Genomic DNA, 27,971 nt, shown 5'->3' with positions numbered 1-27,971 from the left:
CTCATCATACAGTCCCAGGGCTTTGACAAAAGCCAGTATCTGGGACGGTTTTATAGAGGGTAGTTCTCCATCTCCAATATCAGCTGTACCAAAATTCATGGCACGAATGGTTGTCGTCTCGGCGTACTCAGTGATGAGGTGTACTGGTGTTTCCTCATCTTCCCCACAGAATCTGCATTCGCCGTTTCTTCTTAGTTTCAATCTACTGAGGTGTTCATTGAGGAGACAGTGTCCTGTTAAAAACCCCGTGACAATCCGAAGATTGTTCTTACTTAAACCCAGGAAGATCTGTGATTTTTCTTGATCATAAGCCCTCAGAAACTTCTTCGAGTGTCTTAGACCGTTGCAAGATTTCCATTCCAGGTTCCGGATGGAATCTTCCAAGTTCTTGAGTTCCGCCTTGAGTTGGTTACTACTTGGAAAGCAGAACGGTTCTGGTCCAGTTAGTGGAGTGTTCGCTCCTTTCCTAGCTAGATTATTTGCTTTTTCATTGCCTTCTATCTTTTGGTGAGCAGGCACCCAGAGTAGGAGGACTTTGTTTTCTTTGCCTAATTTATTCAGCTTATCTATGCATTCTTTGACCAATTTCGAATTGATTGATACTGAGTTGATCGCTTTTAACGCTGCTTGACTATCAGACAAGATGGCTATTTCTTGTTTCCGATAGTTCCTATCTAAGATAAGTTGTACGCATCTTTCGATAGCGTAGATTTCTGCCTGTAGGATACTAGGGTAAGGGCCCATTGGTTCGGAGTATTTAGCTCTCGGCCCAAACACTCCGACAGTCAAGGGTAATAAAGGACCTTTATTGTCACGTTCTCGTTCAAAATAGTTTATCAGGGAAGCTACAAGCTCTTCCCTTCAACTGTTTAAATGCTTCGGCATATTTTCAACACATAATTTCAAGAAATGCAATACAAAAAGTTGAAAATTTAGTTCTTAAAAGAATTGTTTGTGCTTTTAAAGTACAATTTAAAAAAAGACCATGAAAATAGGCAAAAGAACGAGAATTACTCACAAAGATTCAATAACACCACGATATTATATAAAATAATGACTGACATTAGGGTTTAGGGTAATTGTCAAATAATAAACGGCAACCTTGCTGAAAACGTGACCAACATAGCGATAATAAAATTCGGTTTAAATTATTTTTTGCAGCTTTAATCTAAACAAAATATCTGTTATTATAAACGCCACGAATGTTTGGGAGTGATTCATCGCTTGATGAAATTAGAATCGACACGCGCGCTGTCATTTTTACATTAAAAACGTAAATTTTTACCGCAGACGTAGGTTTTTAAAGGCCCGGTCTAATCATCTGCCTGCGCTCAACCTACTTATTCTAAAATGTTAGCGTGATTGACAAAGACGATACTGTATCGCGTTTCTTTGATTGATTCGTTTTTGTGCGTCAGTCCATTAGTGTGCTTGCAGTGCGACCAATTCCAGTTTATATTTATAACCAAATATATGTTTTGACAAGACTTTGACAGTTAAAACAACAGATTATATATTGATTATATATTGATTATTATATGACTTGAAACACCACGGCACTGGAATTAAGTTTTATGTGACCTTGAGCAGATTAGTTCACATGGTAGCGACCATAGACTTAAAATAAAATATAGACTACACTATTTACATCTCAACGCGGTCAAAGAAGCTTTTTTATACACATGTTTACTTCTGGGTACAGTCGACCGAGCCTTCCTCATCCAGCCTATGTTGTCACGTCTTTATATTATCAATATTTTTTTTCTTGTTATACACATATATTGAGATATTAATACTACAGTTTAATAAGTAGGTTTTAATATTCCATAGATGTATTAAATAGTCCTTATTCTACTAAATTATAAGTCGGATACTGTTTAATAAGGATAAGTTCTTTACAATATGACAACACCGATTAGAGGCGAGGGAGCCTATTCATTCATTTATTACCTTGTAGTACGTGTCGCACGTGTGCGGTAAAGCTTTGTTGCCGCTATCTCCGCGGCTGTATTAACGCATTTTCTTAGCTTGTAGTCCTTAATTGTTTATTTTATTGACTTTTTCTGTTCAAAAACTATAAAATATGGTTCGCCAGTGCCAAATTTGCAAGAAATTTGACTTTAATAATCCATTTAAGTCTTGAAACGACTTTTGACCGGTAGGCAACTCTCAATTTACCCATTGGGAGTCAGTGGCGTTGTTGTAGAAAGGCGCTTATTTAGATAATATTTTAGTAAAATGTAAAATCTGATTTTTTTCTCTTACATTACATTATTTACTTACTTACATTGTAACAAAATCATAATTATAACCCTGTTAATAATAAATAATGTTTTTATTAAAAATATATTCCGGTTTATTCTAAAATTATCTTCAGAATCTAAAATAACATACAAGAATTTTAAAATGATATTACATTATGAAACAATATTTTTTAATATACCGGGTCGTCTCAAAAGTGGCTCACCCTATAACTTTTTATTTTTCAGATAAAAAAAAACAGATTTGTATGTTAGTAGGTATATGACATAAATTAGGATTTATTGACATATTCAATTGTTTTTAGTCTCTTCCTGTTTCACCGAAATGATTACATCTTTTTATTTTTTCAGATACCCTCGGTATATTGCTACTATATTCAATAAATTATGACACTCTGAATAGAATGACATATCATATGTCAACTTCCTGACATTGTCGCTTACATCTTATCCATTTTTAAATTTCAATCCAGGGTGCCATGGTATTCAATAAAAACACTAAGTTTTAATCAAGGAGCCTTGGAAAAAGAGTTTTGATCGTCTAATAGGTTTCGTGTCTTGTCTAGGTCGGTTAAAAGATGTACAAATCGTATTTTTAATCATACATGTCAATTTTTTCAAATGGAACAAGGGTGACTCATTAGCATATTTGGAAAAAGCATTTTTTTATGAATATATTAATACCACACGCTTGGTATTTCGAGTCAAATTGTCGTTATGAACCGCGTGTTACAATTACAATTAAACCATATGCGAAAATGTCAAAAGTTGACATATTATATGTCATTCTATTCAGAGTGTCATTTTCTATCGAATAAAGTAGAAATATACCGAGGGTGCCGTTTAAAAATTAAAAGTTATAGTCATTTCCGGTGAAACAGGAAGTGACCAAAAACAATTGAATGCGTCAATCAATCCTAATTTATGTCATATACTAACATACTAAATCTTGTTTTTTTATTTGAAAATATAAAAAAATTATGGGGATGAGCCACTTTTGGGACACACCCGGTATAATAAAGACAGTACCGAGTTAAATAAATATAGTTTTCATTTTATCCACTTCCTATCACCTTCCTTGCTTTAATGGAACAAATTTATGTTATCTCCAATTTACATAATAAGACATCACTTAACCAGAAAAAAAACTACAACAATAATATTTTTTCTTCTCTCGCTGTCGCCGATTCTATTATATCTGTGGAATAGATCCTGTTTTGATTAATATTAGGGGTTGTAAATGTTTGACTAAAATTAATAATTTATTATTAATTTCAAAAATTACCTAATTTCGATTATAAAATTTCTTCTATAACGTGTATTTTATTATTTTTGTCCTTTTCTAAGGGCTCTAAGACGTTTTTTTCTAAACTTTTATTTAAAAAACCTGTCCTAAATCTTAATAAAATATAAAAAAGTTTAAATACGATATATTTTTAATTTAATTATAGCTTCATTAAAATAAAAATTTACCCGGCTATGATACGGAGAGTTCAGCTGTACTTGAGAAACGATAAAGTAGGAGATGGCTCTAACATAAATAACAATTAAATAGTAATTCCGGTTTCGTCGGAAGTAAAGTAACCTTAATTTTGTTATTTTAAATAAAACACCCTGTAAATTCTTATATCCTACTAGTAAATTAAGTCGAAATGGTGCTTCACCTTTTTTTTGATTCACTGTTTCACTCACTTTTTAGATTCACAGACAGTGTTGTGTTTCTCGGCAGAGTTGTCAGGGAACGACCGTTACGACAGAGACAACGCCTATCGCTCGTGTCGCACTCGTTATAACCTAAAACAATAACACAACAACATCACAACAATAACAAGACATTGTCTGACCGCATGTTCCAAATATTTATGAATGAGATGCTCAGTCTATATTTTATTTTAAGTCTATGGTAGCGACCGATAAATCACTCCCAAACATTCGTGGCGTTTACTATACAATACTTTGCTCAATAAAGTCAAATAAAGAGCTGCTTGGTATCTTAAATTATACAACAAATTTAAACATTTTTGGCAAAATTTCATTTAGTGGATTCAGGACTACTGTCAATGTCGATATGATTGATGACGTGCATCGGAAAATGTTTTGCCATAAAAATATTAATCCAAATTGGGCTATATCTTATAATGTTATATTTTAGTACAATCTCCGAGCGCCAAAAGTTGCCCTTCCTCTACTTGCAAAGGAAGTGGCGCTGACATGGCCACGTCAACAAAACCATCCAGAACGCTTCAAAATCAGCCAAGTGTTCAAATACAAGCGACACAAAGCGTTCAGTTTTACACCGATGTCCAAGCTGAACCTAGTGCGAGTGGTCAAAGAGTAGTTGTGGAAGCTGCCGTTCAATCGGCAGTCGAAACAGAGATTTTAGCCACCGAACATGCTAATGTTGAATCAAGTACACAACAGTAACTTTTAATCCAGTGATTTCGAGCTTTAATTTATCATTACTTTTAATAGGTAAACGTAATGTCCATGCGAGTGTGCATCCTAGTACCCAAATGCCGCCCAGCCTTCACCCCAGTGCTCAAATAACAAGACCGCCAAGCAGTCATCCTAGTGGACAAATGGGTAATCTTCCTAGTACTCATCCTAGCGTTCGAATTGGTCACCCGTCAAATATAAACGAGCAAACTTGTGCTCAATCATGTGTTCAAATTCAGACCTCGGTAAGTGTTCATTCGAACATTGAAATAGGTCAAGTCGCTCAAGTTAATGCTGCACTCCTCCAGAGCAAAACTGTAAGTTTTCACGACGGCAGTCCATCAAAGACGACCCCAACCCCAAGACACCCCAAGACAGAAGTAGGGGCGTTAGCTAGTGTGCATTCCGAAGCTAAAACAGCATCGAAAGATTTTACAGCTAGCACGCAACTTGTTGAACAAATTGAAACTTCAATACGTGTTGATGAGATTGATGAGGCCCCAATTAGCGTTCAAATGGAAAAAGGAGTTATGGCTGCTGTTCCCGGAACACCATACACCGCTGTAACCGGTGCTTATATAAGTTTTCCAACTAATACTTATAATCCATCGCCGAAACCAAAACAAAAAGCGAAACCAAAAGAAAAAACTGTCATCGCTAAAGATAAGAAAATACAGAAACCTAGCCATCCAGGGGGTAAAATACCATCAGAAGGCGATGGTAAACGTACCCAGGCTAAATCAGACTCTTTACTTCAAGTAGATATTGACATAGAAATTGAGAAAAAAGACTGCCCCGAACCCCCTCCTACTCCAGGAGAAGACCCAAAAAAGTCGGTTGTGCCAAAGGTGTCTTCTGGTCTAAAAGACCCAAAAAAGGATAAGCCAAATGTGCTTTCTGGTCCAAAAGACCCAAAAAAGCCGGTTGTGCCAAAGGTGCCTCCTGGTAAGCCCGATAAATGCCCTTGTCAGAAAGAACCACCACCTCGTCCTAAAATGAGAAATCCAGGTGCTTGCGTATGTTGTACTTGCGTACCGAGCGATCAGGGTGGCGCTGAGGGCGAATCACCAGTGAGCGCACGGTCTGAAACAGATTTTGGCGACTCCGGAATAGTACTTTGCTATGGTGACCGTCCTCGTAATGAAGACGGCCGTATTGTCGCTGAGTATCGACAAGATGTTTTGGCTGCTCCTGTTTTAAAAACATCAAGTGGCATTCACTCCAAGGCAGAAGTAGGAGTGTTTGCTAGTATGCATTCCGAAGCTAAAATAGCATCGAAAGATTTTACAGCTAGCACGCAACTTGTTGAACAAACTGAAACTTCAATACGTGTTGATGAGATTGATGAGGCCCCAATTAGCGTTCAAATGGAAAAAGGAGTTATGGCTGCTGTTCCCGGAACACCATACACCGCTGTAACCGGCGCTTATATAGGTTTTCCAACTAATACTTATAATCCATCGCCGAAACCAAAACAAAAAGCGAAACCAAAAGAAAAAACTGTCATCGCTAAAGATAAGAAAATACAGAAACCTAGCCATCCAGGGGGTAAAATACCATCAGAAGGCGATGGTAAACGTACCCAGGCTAAATCAGACTCTTTACTTCAAGTAGATATTGACATAGAAATTGAGAAAAAAGACTGCCCCGAACCCCCTCCTACTCCAGGAGAAGACCCAAAAAAGTCGGTTGTGCCAAAGGTGTCTTCTGGTCTAAAAGACCCAAAAAAGGATAAGCCAAATGTGCTTTCTGGTCCAAAAGACCCAAAAAAGCCGGTTGTGCCAAAGGTGCCTCCTGGTAAGACCGATAAATGCCCTTGTCAGAAAGAACCACCACCTCGTCCTAAAATGAGAAATCCAGGTGCTTGCGTATGTTGTACTTGCGTACCGAGCAATCACGGTGACGTTGAGGTTGAATCTCCAGTGAGCGCACGGATTGAAACAGGTGTTATGGCTGCAGCTCTTTATGACAGGAATAAGTTTAAATATACCGATTTTGAAATACAGATTGATATAGAAATTGAAATAGATGACTCCTCTGATGAGGAGAGTGATTCAGGAGAAGACCCAAAAAAGCCGGATAGGCTAAATGTGCCTTCTGGAAGTGACACACCAGGCGGCGATGATAGTCATACCTCAAATAAAGATATCGATCCAGAAGATGATGTGCCTAGTGTGCCATCCGGAGGTGACAAATCAGGCGGCGATGATAGTCGTACCTCAAATAAAGATATCAATCCCCCGCCGGTTGTACCAAAGGTGTCTGGAAAGCCCGATAAATGTCCTTGTCAGAAAGAAACACCACCTCGTCCTGAAATGAGAAATCCAGATGCTTGCGTATGTTGTACTTGCGTAGCGAGCGATCACGGTGGCGCTGAGGGTAAATCTCCAGTGAATGCACGGATTGAAACAGGTGTTATGTCTGCTGCTGTTTTAGAAACATCAAGTGGCATTCACTCAAAGGCAGAAGTAGGAGTGTTTGCTAGTATGCATTCCGAAGCTAAAATAGCATCGAAAGATTTTACAGCTAGCACGCAACTTGTTGAACAAACTGAAACTTCAATACGTGTTGATGAGATTGATGAGGCCCCAATTAGCGTTCAAATGGAAAAAGGAGTTATGGCTGCTGTTCCCGGAACACCATACACCGCTGTAACCGGCGCTTATATAGGTTTTCCAACTAATACTTATAATCCATCGCCGAAACCAAAACAAAAAAAAGATAAGAAAATAGAGAAACCTAGCCCTCCGGGGGGTAAAATACCACCAGCGGGTGGTCCAGCTAGTACGCATCCCAGCTCAGAAGGCGATGGTAGACGTACCCCAATCGGAAATCTTAGTCCCTCTAAAACAGGCGCTTCACTTGAAATAGGGACTGATTCAGAAAGTGGGCAATACTTCTGCCCACCTTCATTCCCTTCTATTCCAGGAGAAGACCCAAAAAAGCCGGTTGGTTCAAAGGTGTCTTTTGGTCCAAAAGAGTCTTTTGATCCAAAAGACCCAAAAAAGGATGGGCCAAATGTGCCTCCTGGAAAGCCCGATAAATGTCCTTGTCAGAAATATGTGGAAACACCTAAAATGAGAAATCCAGGTGCTTGCGTATGCTGTACTTGCGTACCGAGCGACCACGGTGGCGCTGAGGGAGAATCACCAGTGAGCCCACGGTCTGAAACAGATTTTGGCGACTCCGGAATAATACTTTGCTATGGTGACCGTCCTCGTAATAAAGACGGCCGTATTGTCGCTGAGTATCGACAAGATGTTTTGGCTGCTCCTGTTTTAAAAACATCAAGTGGTATTCACTCCAAGGCAGATGTAGGGGTGTTTGCTAGTACGCATTCCGAAGCTAAAATAGCATCGAAAGATTTTACATCTGACCCAGAAGTTCTTAGGGGACTACCTGCAGCGTGTTTTGGTAACCTTGAGGAGTCCATAATTAGCTTTGGTCCAAAAGACCCAAAAAAGGATGGGCCAAATGTGCCTCCTGGAATGCCCGATAAATGTCCTTGTCAGAAATATGTGGAAACACCTAAAATGAGAAATCCAGGTGCTTGCGTATGCTGTACTTGCGTACCGAGCGACCACGGTGGCGCTGAGGGTGAATCACCAGGGATCGCACGGTCTGAAACAGATTTTGGCGACTCCGGAATAGTAATTTGCTATGGTGCACGTCCTCGTAATAAAGACGGCCGTATTGTCGCTGAGTATCGACAAGATGTTTTGGCTGCTCCTGTTTTAAAAACATCAAGTGGTATTCACTCCAAGGCAGATGTAGGGGTGTTTGCTAGTACGCATTCCGAAGCTAAAATAGCATCGAAAGATTTTACATCTGACCCAGAAGTTCTTAGGGGACTACTTGCAGCGTGTTTTGGTAACCTTGAGGAGTCCATAATTAGCTTTGAGATGAATGCAAAAACCGGCTCTTATATACGTCCACCAATTTTAAAGCCGAAACCAACAGCAAAAGCTCTCACCGCTAAAGATAAAAAAATACAGACGCCTAATCCTCTTGAGGGTAAATTACCATCGGCGATGAGTCAAACTTATAATCCAGTGCCGCTACCAACAGAAAATGTTCTCAGAGCCAAAGATATAAAACTGCAGACATCTAGGCCTCCCCCAGCTGCTCCAATAGTTTCAATAAACCCGGGTGGTACAGTACAAGTCCCCAAAAAGATAAGTGACCGTAATGTGCCTTCTAGACCTAAAACACTTAATGCTGAAATCGAAACAGAGACTGCTCTTTTGGCTGCCGTAGAAACGCAAGTAGAGCAAGCAGCTGTATTAACTAGTGCTCATTCTAAAGTTGGAGTGGGTGGTCCAGCTAGTACGCGAATTGGTGGACCGCCACCTAGTAGTCACGCTGGTGTCCATCCCAGTGCAGAAATAGTTGTATTAACTAGTGCCCATTCTAAAGTTAATGTGGGTCCAGCTAGTACGCATCCCAGTAAGCAGATTAGTGCAGCGCCACCTAGTAGTCACCCCAGTGCTCAAATAGGAGCGCCAGCTAGTGTCCATCCGAGTGGTCAAATCGCAGGACCTCCCGGTAATCCGCCTAACCAGCCTGGTGTTCCAACTCCTTGCCATTGTCCGCAGAGTAAGTCCGCTTCAATAGAACCGGGGAAAGTTTAACTATGATGTCGAACAATATAGCTAACTACACTCACATGCAAAAAAAAATCGCAACGAAGAAATTTTTTGTCAAATTTAAAGTGTTGTATTTGTGTTATTTCTAGCCCTGTTTTGATGATTTTTTTAGTTAGGTGTATACAGGGTTGATCTACTAGAGTTGACATACGACACGGAGTATTGTAACTAAACGATTAGATTTTTGCAAATTGTATGTTTTGGATTCGTTGAAGGTCTATTAGAGCTCCAATTTAAAAATACTTTTACAAGATACAGAGTGTCCCAAAATAAAAATATATATATACATATATATATATATATATATATATATATCAAAGTTGTTTTTTTTTTATATGGAACACCCTGTATATTATTCCATTTTTAGTTTCTACGATTAAAATAAAAGCAAATTTGATTAAGCTCTACCCCATTTTAATCTTACCGTTTTTGAAACATTTAGGTTTTTGGAAAAATAGAGTAACAATTTTCAAGCTTAACAAGCTTTTAAAACAAAATATTGTACCGAAGTATTTGTATTTACTAAATTTTCTGTTGCAGTAATAAAAATTATACTACCTTATACACAGTGTCTAAAAAATTATTTTAATTAATTACTAGATTCGTTAAACGGAACAATCTGTATATTTTAGGAGAATCAGATGCACAATTTAATTGTCTATCAAATTGTTTTATACCATTTTTTAGCTATCTCTTCAACTTTTCGTAGAAAATGCATTTTCTTATAATTTAGACCTCAGTTATCAATATACTTGTTTAAAAGATGTAACAAATTTTTAAAGAGTTCAGATACTAATATTGTCGATATAGTTCGTTTATTTCGTTATAAAAAATAAAAAAAAACTGTTTAAATATTTGTTAAAGAGGATCAATATGATTCCAGTATTCAAACTACGTCAATTGACTGTTTGCGTTGATTAATAATAATTGCTCCAAATACTAAAAAACTGAATTTTGTATGTGTATTAGACTAAAAGTGGTAAAAAGTAACATTTAAAAAGTTTTATTTAATTTGTTGACGAATGCTTATTTATAACAACAGAGGCGTTTATTCTCATAACTTATTATTATATTGATTTTTGATTCAAATCCATATTTATTTAGAATATGTGGTATATTTAATTAACGGTATACTATTTTATAAAGATTTGGTTTGTGTTTTTTGTATAGAAATGGACTAGTAATTTTATCGTTTTTAGCACCTGTACATTTTGTAAATTTGTTGCTTTGAAAACAATCTAAAATGTCAATATTCCATAGGTATATTGATAAATCTGGTCTAAATTATGAGAAAATGCATTTTCTACGAAAACTTGAAAGGATAGGCAAAAAATAGTATAATACAATTTTTGATATACAATTAAATTGTGCATCTGATTTTTCAAAAATATACAGGGTGTTCCATTTAAATTAAACAAGCTATTGGCGTTTAAATCTAGAAATTATTTAAAATAAATTTTTAGGCACTCTGTATGAGGTAGTATTATTTTTATTATTGCAGCACAATAACTGACCAGTAAATAAACTTCAGTAAATATTTAGTGTTAAAAGCTTTGATACCCTTGGAGAAATAAAGTCTTAAAATTTTTACTGCAAATTTTACAAAATTGAAAATATTTCAAAAACGATAAGGTTTAAGTGTGATAAATCTTAATCAAATTTACCTTTATTTTAATCGTAAAAACTAAAAATGTAATAATATAGAGGGTGTTTTATTAAAATAATACAACTTTGAAATTTTTTATTTATTTGGGACATTCTATATCTTATAAATATATTTTAAAAATAGTCCCTCAACGAACCCGAAATTTACAATTTGTAAAAATGTAATCATTTAGCTACAATACTCCGTGTCGTGTGTTTAAAACATCCTACACAATAATTTATTTTGTAATTTTTTCCTAAAATATAATATTTTGATCAGAGCCAGGATTCCTGAGCATTTTGTTATTTGATTCATGTCAATACATGCTTTGGTTAATTTTTAAGAGCAAACTGAACTGATCACGATCAATTTGCAATTCTTTTCAATTATCAATATTTTTTCATGTAATTTTTTTATATGACGAGATGGTTTTGGTGACTATTGTCGTAACGTCATATTAAGCTGCATTGAATATTCTATATTACATTTAAAAAAACGTTAAAGACTAACGATACAGTCTCAGTTTTAATAAACATTAATAACGATAACAGAAATAACGATATTAAGGAAAACATCTGTAACATTCAAAAAAAATTGTAAAAAATACAATAATACTTTGTATTGGCTTTCTTGGCTGCTATAACTACCTTTATATATCTGTTCATACTGTAAATGAGGCTGCATAATATCACATTACTTTGTGTTTTCCAATTCTTCTTTAAGGGTCAAGGGAAGTTCATTTAATGAAGCTGGTACCGCTTCGCGACCTCTAACTCTCCTGCCAAGCATTTCCTAAACGTCGAACATGATGGACAGTTCATAGCAGTATATAGTTCACAATAATCACAAAAGCCGCCCTGTCATATTGAATATCAATTTCAAAAAGGAACGATAAAAAAAATTGCAAATTGTTAGTGGCAAGTTGGTTTCATTTTTAAAAATTAACCAAGGCATATATTGACATGATTCAAAAAAAAAATGCTTAGGAGACATGGTTCTGGCCGTAACATTATATTTTAGGAAAATTTACACGAAATTATTGCACGGGGTGTTTTAAAGTTAAGGGAAAAAAACAATCCCTCGATTAACCTTCTATAATACGCCAAATAGCTAAACAATCATAAAAATAGGGCTTTAAATTTGACAAAAAATTTCTCCGTTGGGTTTTTTTGCATACGAGTGTAGTTTTCTTCCGTAGGAAATAATTTATTATAAGTATGCCGATTTAATTATTATTGCATAAACTATAGATAGACTTTCCCGTGTGTCTAGTTTGAATTAATTTTGTTTTTCTTTTCTTTTAAGATGCTATTCAGAACGAACCCGTTTCAACCCTACAAAACTACCGACCGATTGAGCAAGCGCATCCGTGTCAGACACTTTGCGACTGCCTAGCCTGCCAGTGTGCCCCTTGTCCCGACCCCCCCGGCGCCACAACCTTACCGTTGCTAGATCCCGGCAACAAGGAGTCCATCAAGTCGATGGACAATTCCACTTTGAAGGAAAACATCCAGGCGATAGTGCAGGAGAACCGACAGTGCCGCCAACAAATAGCGGAAATCAAGCAGGCGCTGGAGAGTATAAAGTGCGCCTGCGTCGAGGCGGAGTTCAGAAGCGCACACTCCACCGGCCAATCGGCCCAATCGCTGAAACCCTTCGTGAAGCAAGCGTCGAACTTCGGCCAAACCATGTCCGGCCTGAAGATGGCGCTCCGAAACCTCCAAGCCAAATGCCGCGCCAAGGACAAGATGATCGAAGCGATGACGGGTGAGCTGGAAGTGCGCGGCGGAGCGGAAGTGTTCAGCAAGGTGCTGGAGCGGTCTCAGAACATGTCCAGGGCTCCGGATTACGATCAGGGTGAAGACGTCCGGTCCACGGATAGATCGCAGATTGCCACGAATATTTTGTACGCGCCAACTGTGACGAGCGAGAGAGGGAGCAGTGCTTGTGCTTGCGACACGGTGAGAGACGTACAGTCGCGAGGCGTGGAGGCGCGGACTCACAAGCACAAGAAAAAGAAAGAAAAGCCTGGTAACAGGGTTTCTTGTTCGTGTTCGAAACATCAGATGATCCAGAAACGGGACCAGGACTGTCAAATGTTGGACCCGATCAGTTTTGAGGTGTTGGACATCAGAAGGATAACGGAGGACAGTTTGATAGTGAAGTGGACTAAACCGTCGAGCGATAGGGTGACTGGGTACGATCTGTTCGTCAACGGGACTCTCTCGTCCAAGGTGATGAGTGCTGTGAGGACCAGCGCCATGATGCACTCGCTGGACCTATCCAAAACTGTCCAAATAACTGTGTACGCGGTGAGTCGGTGCGGCAGGATCGAGCCGCCGGCCATCGCGATCTACGAGATCAATTCGAAAAAGTAAACGACTTAAGTTTGAGAAAAAAAATTACGATTGACATGATTGTGCTGTTTCTTTTGAATAAAAATTGTAACATCAAAAGTCTTTGATTATTTTTGTTTTATCAGTTCTGAATGGTGATGTATGAACCAAAACCACAGGTTGTTCGTTGGACAGCCAGTCGATTTTGCTAATTTTCCAGATGTCAAGTTGCCGTTCATTTATTGCTGACATTGTCATTCGTTTTGACACTTTAGTTTTGTATTACGAGTTTTTGGTTTAGATAAATAGTGTTGTGATACTTTAATCTTGAAAATGTTTACTAGCAGACCTTGCAGTCGAACATTGTTCTTTTTAGAATCTCTTGTAAAGTGTACAGGGTGTCCCACTAAGAATAGCTCTCGGCTGTATCTCGCAAAGTATTAGTCGTAGGGCTTACGAAAAAAAATATGTATTACTAACAAGACCATGAGAAATTGCTGGAAATTATTTTCAAGTTAGTAGGACGGCCGCTAGAGGGCGCAACTGCTATTAAAAATAAGAAAAAGGAGTTTTTAGACAATTTTGCCTAGATAACGGATACTATAAATAATAGATTCATAATCTTCAGTAAATTTTGCATATTTTTTGTTAGAACCATTTTCCCCTATCTGCCACAATAAAGTGGTGGGGGAAGGTTAGATTTGTTTTTATTTAAACATTAATAACTCCAGACTGGATGAACGAAATTTAACAAACGGGGCCTCGTTTAAAAAAGCAGTTAGCATCTTACTCTATATTATAGCGTATAAACAATAATAATAAGCTTTTGAATGTAGACGCTAGGGGACGCTGTCTTACAATTTAACAAACATTGCGCGTTTTTTCAAAAAAACTTAAATGCGATAGTATATATAATTTTAGCTGATAGTAAAGAGTAATAAAAGCTTAAAAAGTCAGCGAAAACCGCATCTTGATATCCTCTTTCAAACCGAAGATATTAGCAAAATTATAATAAGTACGAAAAAATAGACCCTTAATTACCTTATTTTTTTAACACGGTTACAGTAGCCCTCTTGATTATGACCATTCTAATAAAAAATAAGATAGAAACGATTAGTTTATTCTAAAATCGACAATATACCAGAATACGATAATACCAAATGTATTAATATCTATCTCTGGAAAAAAGATGCTTTTGACGTAATAATATAAAAGTCAAAGAGTTATTAAATCAACATTTTGATAGTCTTAGCCAAGGACTGTATATATTCTAAAGGACTGTTCGATCGCGTCAAATCGCCGCTGTCATAGTCGCCGTGGAATGCTACGTCACGCGCTGACCAGCGCTCCACAGTGCGGCGGATGGTTATTCTAGCGGGACAAAATCTCAAGAGGAATGTTTGGGACTTAAAATCTAAGAACGTAGCAAATGGTCTAATATATAGCAACTATATGGTTAAATTTATTTATTTATTAACAACTTAATTTATTAATAAATAAATACAAGATAATAAAACTATGATATTATTCGTACATGATACACAAAAACCGTATTGTAAACTATTGCCAAATACATAAAATTATGATATCAAAAAACTCTTTAGCAGTTTTTTTAAATTAATTGTAATCTTGTGACACCCTCTATAATTTATTTTAAAAAAATATATTTTATTTTGAAAGTAATAAATAAGATAGATATTTTAATTTTAATTTTAACACTCGGTAATTGTAAATTCATATATAGTAAGTATCTAAGACAATTTTTTAAACTCAGTGCCTTTTGATGGAGTTGTTTTGTTTTTATACTATCCGATTGAAATGAATCTTTTTGGGCATTCACCTGTTAAACTTGAAACTCAAAAGATCTACATCATTCAATATATCGATATTTAAAAAAAAAGTGAAAGTTTGATATCTGCAGAACAAAGGCAAGAAGGATTTTAACAAATAATATACGTACAGTAGAAAAGTACATACCTTTGGCAATCTTCAACATAATTTGGCTTTCTAATAAAATGTATAAGCACTTGTAAATATTTTGTTTTCAGTATGATCTGCCTTTGCTGAGCAGAAAACGACCAAATTTGGTTGATAAAAATGTATCGAAATACAAAGAATATTCATGCATTTTTGTATCAATTGGAATGTCTACTATTTATTCTTATCAGTACACATTTTTTGGCTTATTTCTAACCAAACGCTTTTGTCCCGCTAAATTTATCTTCCAACGCACTGTGCGCTCGTCCGTCAAATGCAAAAGTAACTGTCACTGTCTAAAATCTTTAGCGCCAACTTCAACTCGGTCAGTAGATGAAGATAGGAATTGAACTATCCTTATCTCTATAGTATCCTTGAGTCCTAGCAGCGTTTTTTCTCTTTTGAAGAAAGGCATTTTTAGAAAAGCAATCAAAAGATAAAAAACGCTGCTGAGACTATCAAATTGCTGATATAATAATATTTTGAGTTTAAACTATCTCTTTAAAAGCAACTTTTTTTCCAAAACCTACCATGAATTCACTGACGCGTCGTTTCTTAGTCACATTCATTGATATCTTAATTATAAGACATTAATACACCTAGTATTGTGGTATTGTGGTACATTGTCGATTTTTTGAATGAAATTATCTTTTCCGTCTTATTTTTTATTAGAATGATGAAAATAAATTAAAGTTAATAGCATAAAAAATGTCATTTTGTGGTAAAACAACGTGTACCAAATTTAGTGATTTTCGTCCAACAGGGCCCTGAGATATTAAAAAAAAACTTTTTAGGGGCGAAATTCAGGGGGCCGTAAATCCGAAAAGGGGGACCACTCGCCAAAAATAAAAAATACGGGTCACCTATTTATTTTTCAAGAATCTATGACCAAATTTTCTTGCATTAATTTCCGGACACCCTGTATTTATAATTAATTTATTTTTGTTTCCGAAAATATTTTGATTAAAAGAAAATATATAAAAGATGGCAACGCTGTGTCGATCAAGCTTAATCACTTGACTAAAAGTTTATTTGGTATAAACCATAGACTTAAAATAAAATATAGACTGAGCATCTCGTTCATAAATAGCTGGAACATGCGGTCAGACAATGTCTTGTTATTGTTGTGTTATTGTTTTAGGTTATAACGAGTGCGACACGAGCGATAGATAGGTTGTCTCTGTCGTAACGGTCGTTCCCTGACGACTCTGCCGAGAAACACAACACTGTCTTTCGTTTCTCAAGTACACCTGAACTCTCCGTATCATAGCCGGGTAATTTTTTTAATTTTAATGAAGCTATAATTAAATTAAAAATATATCGTATTTAAACTTTTTTATATTTTATTAAGATTTAGGACAGGTTTTTTAAATAAAAGTTTAGAAAAAACGTCTTGAGTCCAAAAAGGATAAAAATAATAAAATACACGTTATAGAAGAAATTTTATAATCGAAATTACGTAATTTTTGAAATTAATAATAAATTATTAATTTTAGTCAAACATTTACAACCCCTAATATTAATCAAAACAGGATCTATTTCACAGATATAATAGAATCGGCGACAGGGAGAGAAAAAAAATATGATTGTTGTAATTTTTTTTCTGGTTAAGTGATGTCTTATTATGTAAATTAGAGAAAACATAAATCTGTTCCATTAAAGCAAGTAAGGTGATAGGAGGTGGATAAAATGAAAACTACATTTATTTAACTCGGTACTGTCTTTATTATACCGGGTGCGTCCCAAAAATGGCTCATCCCCATAATTTTTTTTATATTTTCAAATAAAAAAATAAGATTTAGTATGTTAGTATATGACATAAATTAGGATTGATTGATGCATTCAATTGTTTTTGATCACTTCCTGTTTCACCGGAAATGACTATAACTTTTAATTTTTAAATGGCACCCTCTGTATATTTCTACCTTATTCGATAGAAAATAACACTCTGAATAGAATGACATATCATATGTCAACTTTTGACATTTTCGCATATGGTTTAATTGTAATTGTAACACGCGGTTCATAACGACAATTTGACTCGCAATACCAAGTGTGTGGTATCAATATATTCATAAAAAAATGCTTTTTCCAAATATGCTAATGAGTCACCCTTGTTCGGTTTGAAAAAAATGACATATGTATGATTAAAAATACGATTTGTACATCTTTTAACCGGCCTAGACAAGACACGAAACCTATGAGATGATCAAAACTATTTTTCCAAGGCTCCTTGATTAAAACTTAGTGTTTTTAACAACACCATGGCACCCTGGATTGAAATTTAAAATACGATTTGTTTTTAAGCGACAATGTCAAAAGTTGACATATGATATGTCATTCTATTCAGAGTGTCATATTTTATCGAATAAAGTAGCAATATACCGAGGGTGCCTTTAAAAATCAAAAGATGTAATCATTTCGGTGAAACAGGAAGAGACCAAAAACAATTGAATACGTCAATAAATCCTAATTTATGTCATATACCTACTAACATACAAATCTGTTTTTTTATCTGAAAAAAAAAATAGGGGTGAGCCACTTTTGAGACGACCCGGTATATTAAAAAATATTGTTTCATAATGTAATATCATTTTAAAATTCTTGTATGTTATTTTAGATTCTGAAGATAATTTTAGAATAAACCGGAATATATTTTTAATAAAAACATTATTAATTATTAACAGGGTTATAATTATGATTTTGTTACAATGTAAGTAAGTAAATAATGTAAAGTAAGAGAAAACATTCAGATTTTACATTTTACTAAAATATTATCTAAATAGGCGCTTTTCTACAACAACGCCACTGACTCCCAATGGGTAAATTGAGAGTTGCCTACCGGTCGAAAGTCGTTTCAAGACTTAAATGAATTATTTAAGTCAAATTTCTTGCAAATTTGGCACTGGCGAACCATATTTTATAGTTCTTGAACAGAAAAAGTCAATAAAATAAACACTTAAGGACTACAAGCTAAGAAAATGCGTTAATACCGCCGGGGACATAGCGGCAACAAAGCTTTACCGCACACGTGCGACGCGTACTACAAGGTAATAAATGAATGAATAGGCTCCCTCGCCTCTAATCGGTGTTGTCATATTGTAAAGAACTTATCCTTTTTAAACAGTATCCGACTTATAATTTAGTAGTATAAGGACTATTTAATACATCTATGGAATATTAAAACCTACTTTATTAAACTGTAGTATTAATATCTCAATATGTGTGTATAACAAGAAAAAAACAATTGATAATATTAAAGACGTGACAACATAGGCTGAATGAGGAAGGCTCGGTCGACTGTACCCAGAAGTAAACATGTGTACAAAAAAGATTGTTTGACCGCGTTGAGACGTAAATAGTGTAGTCTATATTTTATTTTAAGTCTATGGTATAAACTGTATCTAGTTTCAAATAAATGACTGTAAGTCGACTGGCTGTCTAAAATATAGGCTGTGAAAAAACTCTAGATTTTAGTATGTATTAAAATCAAGGTACGTATTAAACTTTATGATAAGAATTATATTAAGCAAATTTTCATTGAGAACCTCGAAATTGGTAGAATAAATTAGTGGAAGATGAATCCGCCACATAGATATAGACATTTTTTATAACCCGTTTTCCTTTATAAATTAAAAATAAAATAAACATTATTTTACTAAAAAATGAAACTCGTTTACTCATAATAACACAATTTATTATGAAAAACTGCCCTTTACATGCAGGTACAAAATATACAATAAATAGACATTTTTGATCGAACAAACGCATATCACGTAACACTATACAACAATTATACAACTAAAATATTCACTAATTCGGTTACAAGACATGCTTTATTCGAAGAGTGGAGTCCGGTACTGGCTGTATTGAACACTGTTGGCTTGAACGAGGTGATTTGAGGGTTTATTTAGTATCTGTAACCTCCAAAACCGCCCCCACCACCTCCACTACCTCCGAATCCACCTCCAAGTCCACTCTCATCTGCACCAGGTCTGTACTGGCCATCTTCGTTGGGATGCGCCCTATTGTATTCAATCGACCTAAAATATATAATTAAAAAAGTATTAAAAAAACACTACTCTTTATTTGCCTACTATTGCTACTTTAGTGTTTTTATTGTACCGTGTTATCGAAAAAAAATGGCTGGGGAATAACAATCGATAATAATTTTGACGATAAAACTTCAGTCAAAAATTAACAGAGGAAGATAGTGATAGAATATTTCTAGACACAAATTTATTTCCAAATAATTTTAAAAATCATTCTTACTCATTGAGACAGCCATCTTTGACGCAGTTTTTTTTCGATCGCATGACAGACATATTTTTTTTGTGTTTAATTAAGGTTTTACAAATTAAAATGTTCTGATGGAACCCTGATAAAAAATTGCTTTTCCATTGACGTCGATTGTCATATTCAGAGTCTTCAACAACTACAATGCACATACAGGTTGGGTCATTAGTGCAAGGAAGAGAAGTCCAATACCTTCGTTGTTGAAAAAGATATATAAAAAGTTCTATATTAATGTTACGAGTTTAAAATACAAAATGTACATTTACAGAAAAGATATCGCTTATAATCTTTAAAATATTAGCCATACCATAAAAAATACCCTGTATAAGATTAACTATGTTTTCCTTCACGGAGTTATTCTGTTATCCTCGGTGTTTATACAGGTTTTAAACACCCTATATACAACAAAATATTTTTAGGATAATGCATTCAATGCAACATTTATATACAACTTTTTCATATTTTTGTCCAAAACAACGACGATATTGGACACCCTCGCAAAATTGGCCACCCTGTATTTAAGATTTTTTTTTCTCCTGAACCAATTTTTCTAGTTTAAATCGTTTTTGAAATACCTACGTCAATAATATTGTGATTTTGGGTGACCCCATGTACAGGGTGAGTCAAATTCGACGCTTTTAAATGGAAACAACCTTTTCTATAGGAGATAGACGAAAACTAATATCGGTGTCTGGAGCTCAATTTTCATTAAACACATGATGGTGAAAACCGCACATCAATATCTATTACCGTTTCGGAGATACGGTTTTTTTTCAAAAATGTGCATTTTTAACAAATCGCTTTAACTTTTTTGCTATGGAAAATTTTGTATTTCTATGAAAACATTTCCAAAGCACCTTTTCACGTAGAATTTTAAGGTTTAAGTATATTTTTCTTAAATTAATAATTTAAGAGTTATCAACAGAAAAAATGATTTTTTATTTGGGACACCCTCTATATTTTTAATTAACTGAAAAGAATTTAAAATTACCTTTCCAAAAATATAGCACACTTGATATTTTGTTGCAATCCCTTTCGAAATACAGAATTTTTAAAAGTTCGCCACTTTTAACTAGTAGGCTTGGGACCCCTTATTGATGATATGCCCTTAATGGAACTCGAAAATATATTTTTCGAGCAAGACGACGCACCGCCTCTGAACGCTGAAGTTATCAGCAATTTTTTGAATAGCTAACCAAGATCCCAGCCGTTGGCTGTCGAGGCCGCCTGACTTAGTGCCCATGGATCTAATCCTATGGATATATTTGCGGAAGAATAAAGGTTCCATATTCTTCGGTATAATCTAGATAAGAATTAGAAATACTTCGCAGTTATGAGAGGGTATCTTTCACCCCCACTGAGTTAATGAATTCCGCCAAAAATTTTCAAAAACTGCCCCGTCTGTCCATAACAGAAGACGGTCGATATGTCGAACACTTGTAGCAAAATCTCACGTCTTGGTTTGCTATTTATTTTTATTGTTTATTAGATACAGTTTAAATATGGTGGCCAAAGTCTCATACAGCAGCTAACATCCCTGATTCAAAAAAATCTTTACCAACACAGGATACCAGATGAATGGCGAACCAGCACCACTATCTTGATGTTTAAAAGAGGAGATAAGAAGCTGCCCTCAAACTATAGAGGCATAAATCTTCTAAGCACCACACTAAATTGTTATTAGATATAGTTTAAATGTGTTGATGTTGGTTAAATATATTTTAAATTGTTATAAAATTCTGCATCTCTCATAGCAAATATTACGTTCGCTTTAATTGATGCTCACAGCTAGATTTTTTTTGCATTTTAGCCGGCGCCGTTCAAAGCCTACTTATTTAAAACGGGCAAATTTTTATATACTCTATATCTCGAAGAGGAATCGAGCAAAGTACAAAGTGTGTTATATTTTTGGAAAGGTAATTTAAAATTCTTTTCAATAAATTAAAAATATACAGGGTGTCCCATATAAAAAATCAAATTTTCTGTTGATAATTCTTAAGTTATTAATTTTAAAAAAATTATACTTAAACCATTAAATTCTACGTAAAAAAGTGCTTTGGAAATGTTTTCATAAAAATGCAAAATTTTCCATAGCAAAAAAGTTACAGCGATTTGTTAAAAATGCATATTTTTGAAAAACACCTCGTAACTCCGAAACGGTAACAGATATCGACATGCGGTTTTCACCATCATGTTTTTGACAAAAATTGAGCTCCAGACACCGATATTCGTTTTTGTCTATCTCCTATAGAAAAGGGTGTTTCCATTTAGAAGCGTCGAATTTGACCCACCCTGTACAAAAGCAAATAGCTTTGTAGAGCAAAGACATATAGAAAAGAATTATACAAAAAATAAAGTTGAAAAGCAGTATGGAAAATTTAAACCAAGCAACTTACAAAAAAATAAAATAAAATGTAAAGAAAGTTTATTAAAAAAGACAAATAATTTTACAAATTAATAATTCAAGCATTAAAATGAAACAAAAAATCTTAGAATTACTTTTCAAGTCAATATCACAGCATTAAAAGCAACTAAGATGGAACATGCAGCATATTTTTTGTATTATGGAATAATATGCGATATTAAACAATCATTATTAGTAAAAAAAACTGTAATAAGCATGCAAAGAAAGTGTTTTATTTAATGTTTTATTGAAATAAAATATTACCTACCTTAAGCTACAGTATTAAAAATAATAAGCAAAAGCATTTTAAGTAAGCATTTGGCAATTCACCACACTAAATTCACTCTAAAATTAAGAAGCATTTGTTCATAAGCGCCAAGTAGAAAAAATGTTTAAATGTGTGTCAATATAAAATAATTATGGATTAACTAAAATTAATAGTTAAGAATTATTAATGTTAATAAATAAGAAAAAAAATGTATTTTTAATTTCATTAGTACCAAAAGTAAATTATTTTTTTTGGATAATGCGTCGAGTGCCTTTTTTTAGACAAATTAATATCAAGCAAGTTACTATAAAGTAAAATAAAATCATATAAATTCTAAAAACTAATTAAAAATAAATTTTGAAATCCAAAACAGCGATATAAATAAATATGTATTAAAATAATAATTTACATAGAAATATAAAATATTACTATGAAAGCAAAAAAAGCAAGCTCTCAATAAACCTACAGGGTCAACAATCGTTTAGGTGTTATTTACAAACCCAACCAAATACAACTAATTCAAAAACTCGATGCACACTTCCAACGATCTATGGAAATATCAATTATATAGCCTAGAAAACGATTTAAAACGCTTGTATTATATTGTCGGGCCATCCTTTTGTTCGATAATGAATTATTTTAAGGACTCCTTTCACGAGATTGATTAATAGAGCTCGAGCAAAATGATTTCGACGTTTCAACACCGCAAATTGGAAGGTTATACACGTCCATCTAATGGATCTTTGAAAATATTATACTGATGATGCACTCTTATGGTTTCGAAACGTCAGGTTATTATTTTCTGATTCTGTATTTAGAGAAAAAATTAAAAAAAATGTGTGTCAAAATGTTATTAAAAACAGCACATATTTTGAAACTTACTATATTAAGGGTGCATTCCGTTGCTTATCTTAGTTATGGTTTTATATTCCGTTTCTGTCAGTTTCCTGAAAGTTTTCTTATTACGGAACACGGTTCCTGAAAAATTCGGTTATAACTGTTACCAAACTAACCAGCGCGACAAAGCTGGTTTTTCTGGTTTTGTTTGCCAATCAATGTCATTTATGTGACAGAAATCAAGCAAATATTGGAAGTTCGGGTGAAATTCCAATTTAATTTCTAAAATGTGTAATAATATTTTGTATTTACATCCAAAAGCAATGTATGTAGGCAGTAAAGGTAAATAAATTTCATTAACTGAATAGAATGACTTTTTAGGACCATTTAAACCTAGCCATTGTTTTTTATAGTCAGGAACATTTAAAGAAAACATGAAAAACAAGACAACAAGTAATCGTGAATGTTTTGTAAGCTATAAAAATATAAATATTGATTAGATTTGTTTATTTATTACTGATCTGTTTTAATATTGGACCTGCAAATCTTCATTTCAGCTGTCTAACGAGTTTAACAGTTTATTAATAAAGTACTTTTCAAATATTAAACTCCATTGAAAAGAAGAAGCAAACGTATAAACATTAAAAATGCATAAAAGATAAATTTTATAATAGAGGTATTGAAATTTAGTTAACATTTGATGTTTCCAGTATTTTACCAAACCGTTCAGTATCAAACCTATGTTTTTCAGGAACCGCTCTTTACCGTAGTTTACCGGTCTGGTTCGCCTGGTTTTGCAACGGAATATAGCCTAAGTGAGACCAACAATGGATTTTGGGGTTTACTATGACAGAATAACATAAGCTTGCATTAGTGTTGCAAAAATTGAAGGATTTCTTCAATATGAAGGATTTTACAGTTAAATTTTGTCGATTGAGGGACTGAAGGATTTTTATCCAAAAAGAAGACCATATAAAGGTTTCTGGCAGTTTTGCACAATAAAAATTGTTAAAATATGTAGAAGGAGCATTTATTGTTTTACCTACATCTATTTTTTTCACTTTAACGGTGTTTAATTAAGGACGCCTTAGTTCTAATCACACGAGTGTTGTAATCATGTTTAAACGCATGTGTCATGTACCACGTTTTATCTACAACCGAAAAATAAGAAAATGCTGTTTTAATTTTCGTTTGTTAGTCGCCCACCTTTAACACCTTTAACTATGACATTTGTCACATTTTTTTAATTATAATTGTGGAGAATTGTTAATTGCGCAGCACATTTTGGGGATCAAGAATCGCTGAGGAAGCATGCCAGCCCGAGTGCGAGCCAAACCGATCAACAGCCTAATCTATTTCAGTTAGACCTTCGCCATCGTCATCATCATCAGCAGCAGGAATTGTCTTGAAGAAGTGTAAAAAATGTCTTGTTAATATTTATAATAATTAGTAGTAGGAATTTGTATCAAAAATTAATATATTTAGATGTTCGTAGTTGTTTTTAATTGTTATAAAAACTAGTTGTGTTATAGATTCATAACATCACTATTTGTGTTATGAATCTCATATCGAAACTGAAATACTAAAAAAATGGTAATGTAAAAATGTTATAACTAAACGGTTGTAGATAAAAAAATGTATAATGTTACTGTCGAGTATCTATCACATCGCATTTTTGAACGTGTTATTTTTTTAATAAAAAGTTTATTTAAACACATAGGTGTCCAAAGATTACCGGAAATAAGTTTTTGAAAATTTCTTCCTAATTATTCTTCTTCTTCCTTCTTCATACTAGGCGAATCGCCTGTTTGGTTTCGTCGTCTCTACCGGTTAAACTGACAAGTTGTCGCTCCATCGTTTTCGTGGACGTCCTAAGGTTCTGCGATCTAGCGGTGATTTGTCGCGTGCAACTCTCACTATCCTTCTGTTGTCCATTCTGCTGATATGCTCGTTCCATTCTTCCTTTCTGCTGAGTACCCACTCATTTACATTTTCCACCTTGCACACTCTTCTTATGCTTTCATTTCTCTCCCTGTCCAGAAGCGTCTTTCCAGCTATTCTGCGTAGTACTCTCATTTCGGTTGTTTCTAGTAGTTGTTTAGTTTTCGCTGTATCAGGTCGAGTTTCTGCAGTGTATGTCATTATTGGTCGTACCGTTGCCTTGTAAATTCTCGCTTTAGTCTCCACCTCAATGTTTTTGTTTCGCCATATTGTATCATTCAGGCATCCTGCTATTCTGGTTGCCTTCGTTGTCCGTTCTCGCACCTCCGCTTCTACATCACCATATCTTGAGATTTCTATGCCTAGATACTTAAACTTCATCTCTTGCTGAATAACATTGCCCTCGACTTCCAGTTTGCATCTTAGTGGTACTTTTGATGTCGTCATGTATTTAGTTTTCTGGGTCGATATTATCATATTAAGTGATTTCGCAGTGCAATTAAATCGATGTAATAAGCGCTGTAGATCGTTCTCATTTTCAGCTACCAATACGGCGTCATCGGCATAACATAGAATAGTAATTTCCTGGTCGCCCATACTGTATCCCTTCAGTAAACGTACATTTCTTATTATTTTGTCCATAATGATGTTGAAAAGAAGAGGGCTCAGGGAGTCACCTTGTCGGATACCACAGCCTACATTTATTGGTTCGGTCAGGACCTCGTTAATTTTAGCTTCAATCTGAAGTTTGATGATCTGGTTTCAAGATCTGGAATTTTTTGTGAAGTTGAAGGAATATGAAAGTTTTCTTAAGGCGCCGTTGAAAAAAATCGCTCAAAAATTTCTTGCAACACTGCCTGGCGCTCTCTTAAGTACCCCAATGACACAGTAGATTGAAGCTAAGAAACAACGGCAAATGCAGATTCTGTGGGAAAAATGGGGAAACACCAGAACACCTTACCACTGAATGCGCCGCGACAACAACCATTCGTGAAGCCATAAACTTTGGTACGACTGATATCGGAGACAAAGAACTAACCTCTATAAAACCGTCTCAGATACTGGCTTTGTTAAAGTCAAGAGTGCTTCTTTCATACAATTTGCAATGCTAGCATGCAGTCTTTAAATCATTAATTAATACTAACCTTAATATGGCTTCTGGGATTGGTGGAGGTGTTGGCAGATGACTACCGGAAGGTACAAAACCATTCTCGTCAGCGGTATATTGCAAACTTATCCTCTGACCATCTGGAGCAGTGTATGAGAAAGAACCACGGGCTTTGGTACCATCGCCTCTAGCATCGCCAGATTCTTCGGCATTGATACCATTTCCAGTCTCGTACAGCCAATTGTATGTACCATCGCCATTATTATTGTTCACGTACCTAAAAACAACAAATAACAAATAATATTGCAATTCAGAAAGTAAACAGAACCTTTACAATTGTATCTTTTATATACTCAGGCCTTAAGGCAATATAATAAGCTTCTTACCTAACTATTGGAATATTTTGCCCTCCTGAATATCCTCCAGGAAATCCGGAGCCGCCTCCGCCAAATCCTGAACCTCCAGGAAACGCTCCGGCTCCTCCTCCTCCTCCTCCAGGTGCTCTGGGTGGGAGGTAAGCTACATCTCCCAGGGCTACACCGAAAAAGGCGGCTACTAAAATCTGAAACAAAAATAATAGTAAAAAGCAATCATAAAATAGAATAAATAATAATACAGAAAATAATAAAATAAATAAAAATAAAATAGTAATAATGAATAGTAATAAAAATATATTTTCTTATACAGGGTGTTTCAAAAAATATTTAATCATTATATTATATCAAGTTAGATTCGATTCTGCTTGGTTTCGTAGCTACAGAGTGTCAAAGTCTACATTTTTTTCGATTTATTATAATTTTCTTTCAAGTGCTTTTGTCCTGTATATGTTATATGTGCATATTTTTTTCTAATAGTTTCTCTTGAAATGATAGTAATGAATATTAAATAAATGTTTGTATTAATCTACTACCTATTTTGCCATATTATTCAGAAATTATGTTTTTTAACTGAAAACTAAAAAAAAATTCAATAAATTCCAAATTTTCCAAAAAATTTCTTCACGAAAAAAAACTCATAATGGTGTTTCTGTGGTCGAAATATACCACTAAAAATATTTGCACTTATTTAAGACTCACCCTGTATAGTTTAATTATTAATATGTGTTACCTACGCTGGTAATTGGAGTAAGCTGTTGAGTGTTGTAGAATAAATAAATAAATAAATAAATAAATGAATTTAAAAAAATCACACAAAAATAGACAAACTTAAAAATAAGTAAATACAATCAGTACACTGCAAATATAAATTTAAAAGATTTTTGAATATTTTATTTTCTGATTGAAGGGGGAATAATTTACAGTATTATTAATATAATTCACCGTCTCATTGCACTAACTTAAATCCACGTATTTTCACTAATACCACCGAACCCTGTATAACTTATTTGTTACTTACTACTAATTTCATCTTTGGGCAGTCGAATCACTCTGAACTAACCTGCCCGAACTGCAATTATTTATACGGATGGGTCATCCTAATCCACCCTTGCACTTTTGCATCTATTTTGCATCTAAACATCTTCAGTACCCCACCACAAAGCTCATCCCATCGGAAGAATGCGATGATACTCCTATTTCGTGCCAATTTTTAACCTGGCTTCGATTATTGAGAGCAAACATACCGGGACACTTCATTAAGTTTGTATTTTGAAATTTAGAGTCCTTATTGCGTGATGTTAACAGACAGAATGGTTTAATATTCGTCAATTTATTATCAATAACTACACGCATGGCCAAAATTATTGCATATACGAGCCCTAACAACTATATGTTGGAACAAGGCCATATTTTGGAATTATTGCCCTGGTTTATAAAAA

The 27,971-nt window shown here is 34.6% G+C and overlaps 2 protein-coding genes across 8 annotated transcripts in view; one reads left to right on the top strand and one right to left on the bottom strand.

Annotated features, from left to right (window-relative positions):
- Positions 1-13,444, top strand: part of LOC115879012 — a 49,750-nt gene extending 36,306 nt beyond the window's left edge. For 5 of the 7 annotated variants that reach the window (XM_030895641.1, XM_030895640.1, XM_030895639.1 and 2 more), the window contains exons 28-30: positions 4,414-4,671; positions 4,734-9,293; positions 12,294-13,444. In XM_030895641.1, coding sequence (XP_030751501.1) covers positions 4,414-4,671; positions 4,734-9,293; positions 12,294-13,366 — 5,891 coding nt within the window. In that variant the 3' untranslated portion in view covers positions 13,367-13,444. The remainder of the gene's footprint in view (positions 1-4,413; positions 4,672-4,733; positions 9,294-12,293) is intronic. The other 2 variants (XM_030895642.1, XM_030895643.1) reach the window with 2 other exon arrangements.
- Positions 13,445-19,015: 5,571 nt separating this feature from the next.
- Positions 19,016-27,603, bottom strand: LOC115879009 (pupal cuticle protein 20-like). The gene is made up of 4 exons (XM_030895635.1): positions 27,551-27,603; positions 26,542-26,717; positions 26,193-26,432; positions 19,016-19,344 (listed from the first exon to the last, which is right to left on the bottom strand). The coding sequence occupies exons 1-4, from the start codon at positions 27,560-27,562 to the stop codon at positions 19,212-19,214; spliced, it is 561 nt and encodes a 186-aa protein (XP_030751495.1). The 5' UTR covers positions 27,563-27,603; the 3' UTR covers positions 19,016-19,211.
- Between the last annotated feature and the right edge of the window lie 368 nt (positions 27,604-27,971).

Source organism: Sitophilus oryzae, unplaced genomic scaffold (assembly GCF_002938485.1).
Source record: "Sitophilus oryzae breed Bouriz unplaced genomic scaffold, Soryzae_2.0 scaffold_154_pilon_pilon, whole genome shotgun sequence".
NCBI lineage: Eukaryota > Metazoa > Arthropoda > Insecta > Coleoptera > Curculionidae > Sitophilus > Sitophilus oryzae.
The sequence above is the reverse complement of the archived record's forward strand: the minus strand, read 5'-3'. Positions and strand labels throughout refer to the sequence as shown.

Excerpts from the sequence above, each read along its gene's own strand:
- LOC115879009 (XM_030895635.1), bottom strand. Across the intron at positions 26,433-26,541 it reads CAAAATATTCCAATAGTTAG|GTACGTGAACAATAATAATG; the intron begins GTAAGAAGCTTA and ends TGTTGTTTTTAG. Across the intron at positions 19,345-26,192 it reads ATCCCAGAAGCCATATTAAG|GTCGATTGAATACAATAGGG; the intron begins GTTAGTATTAAT and ends TATATATTTTAG.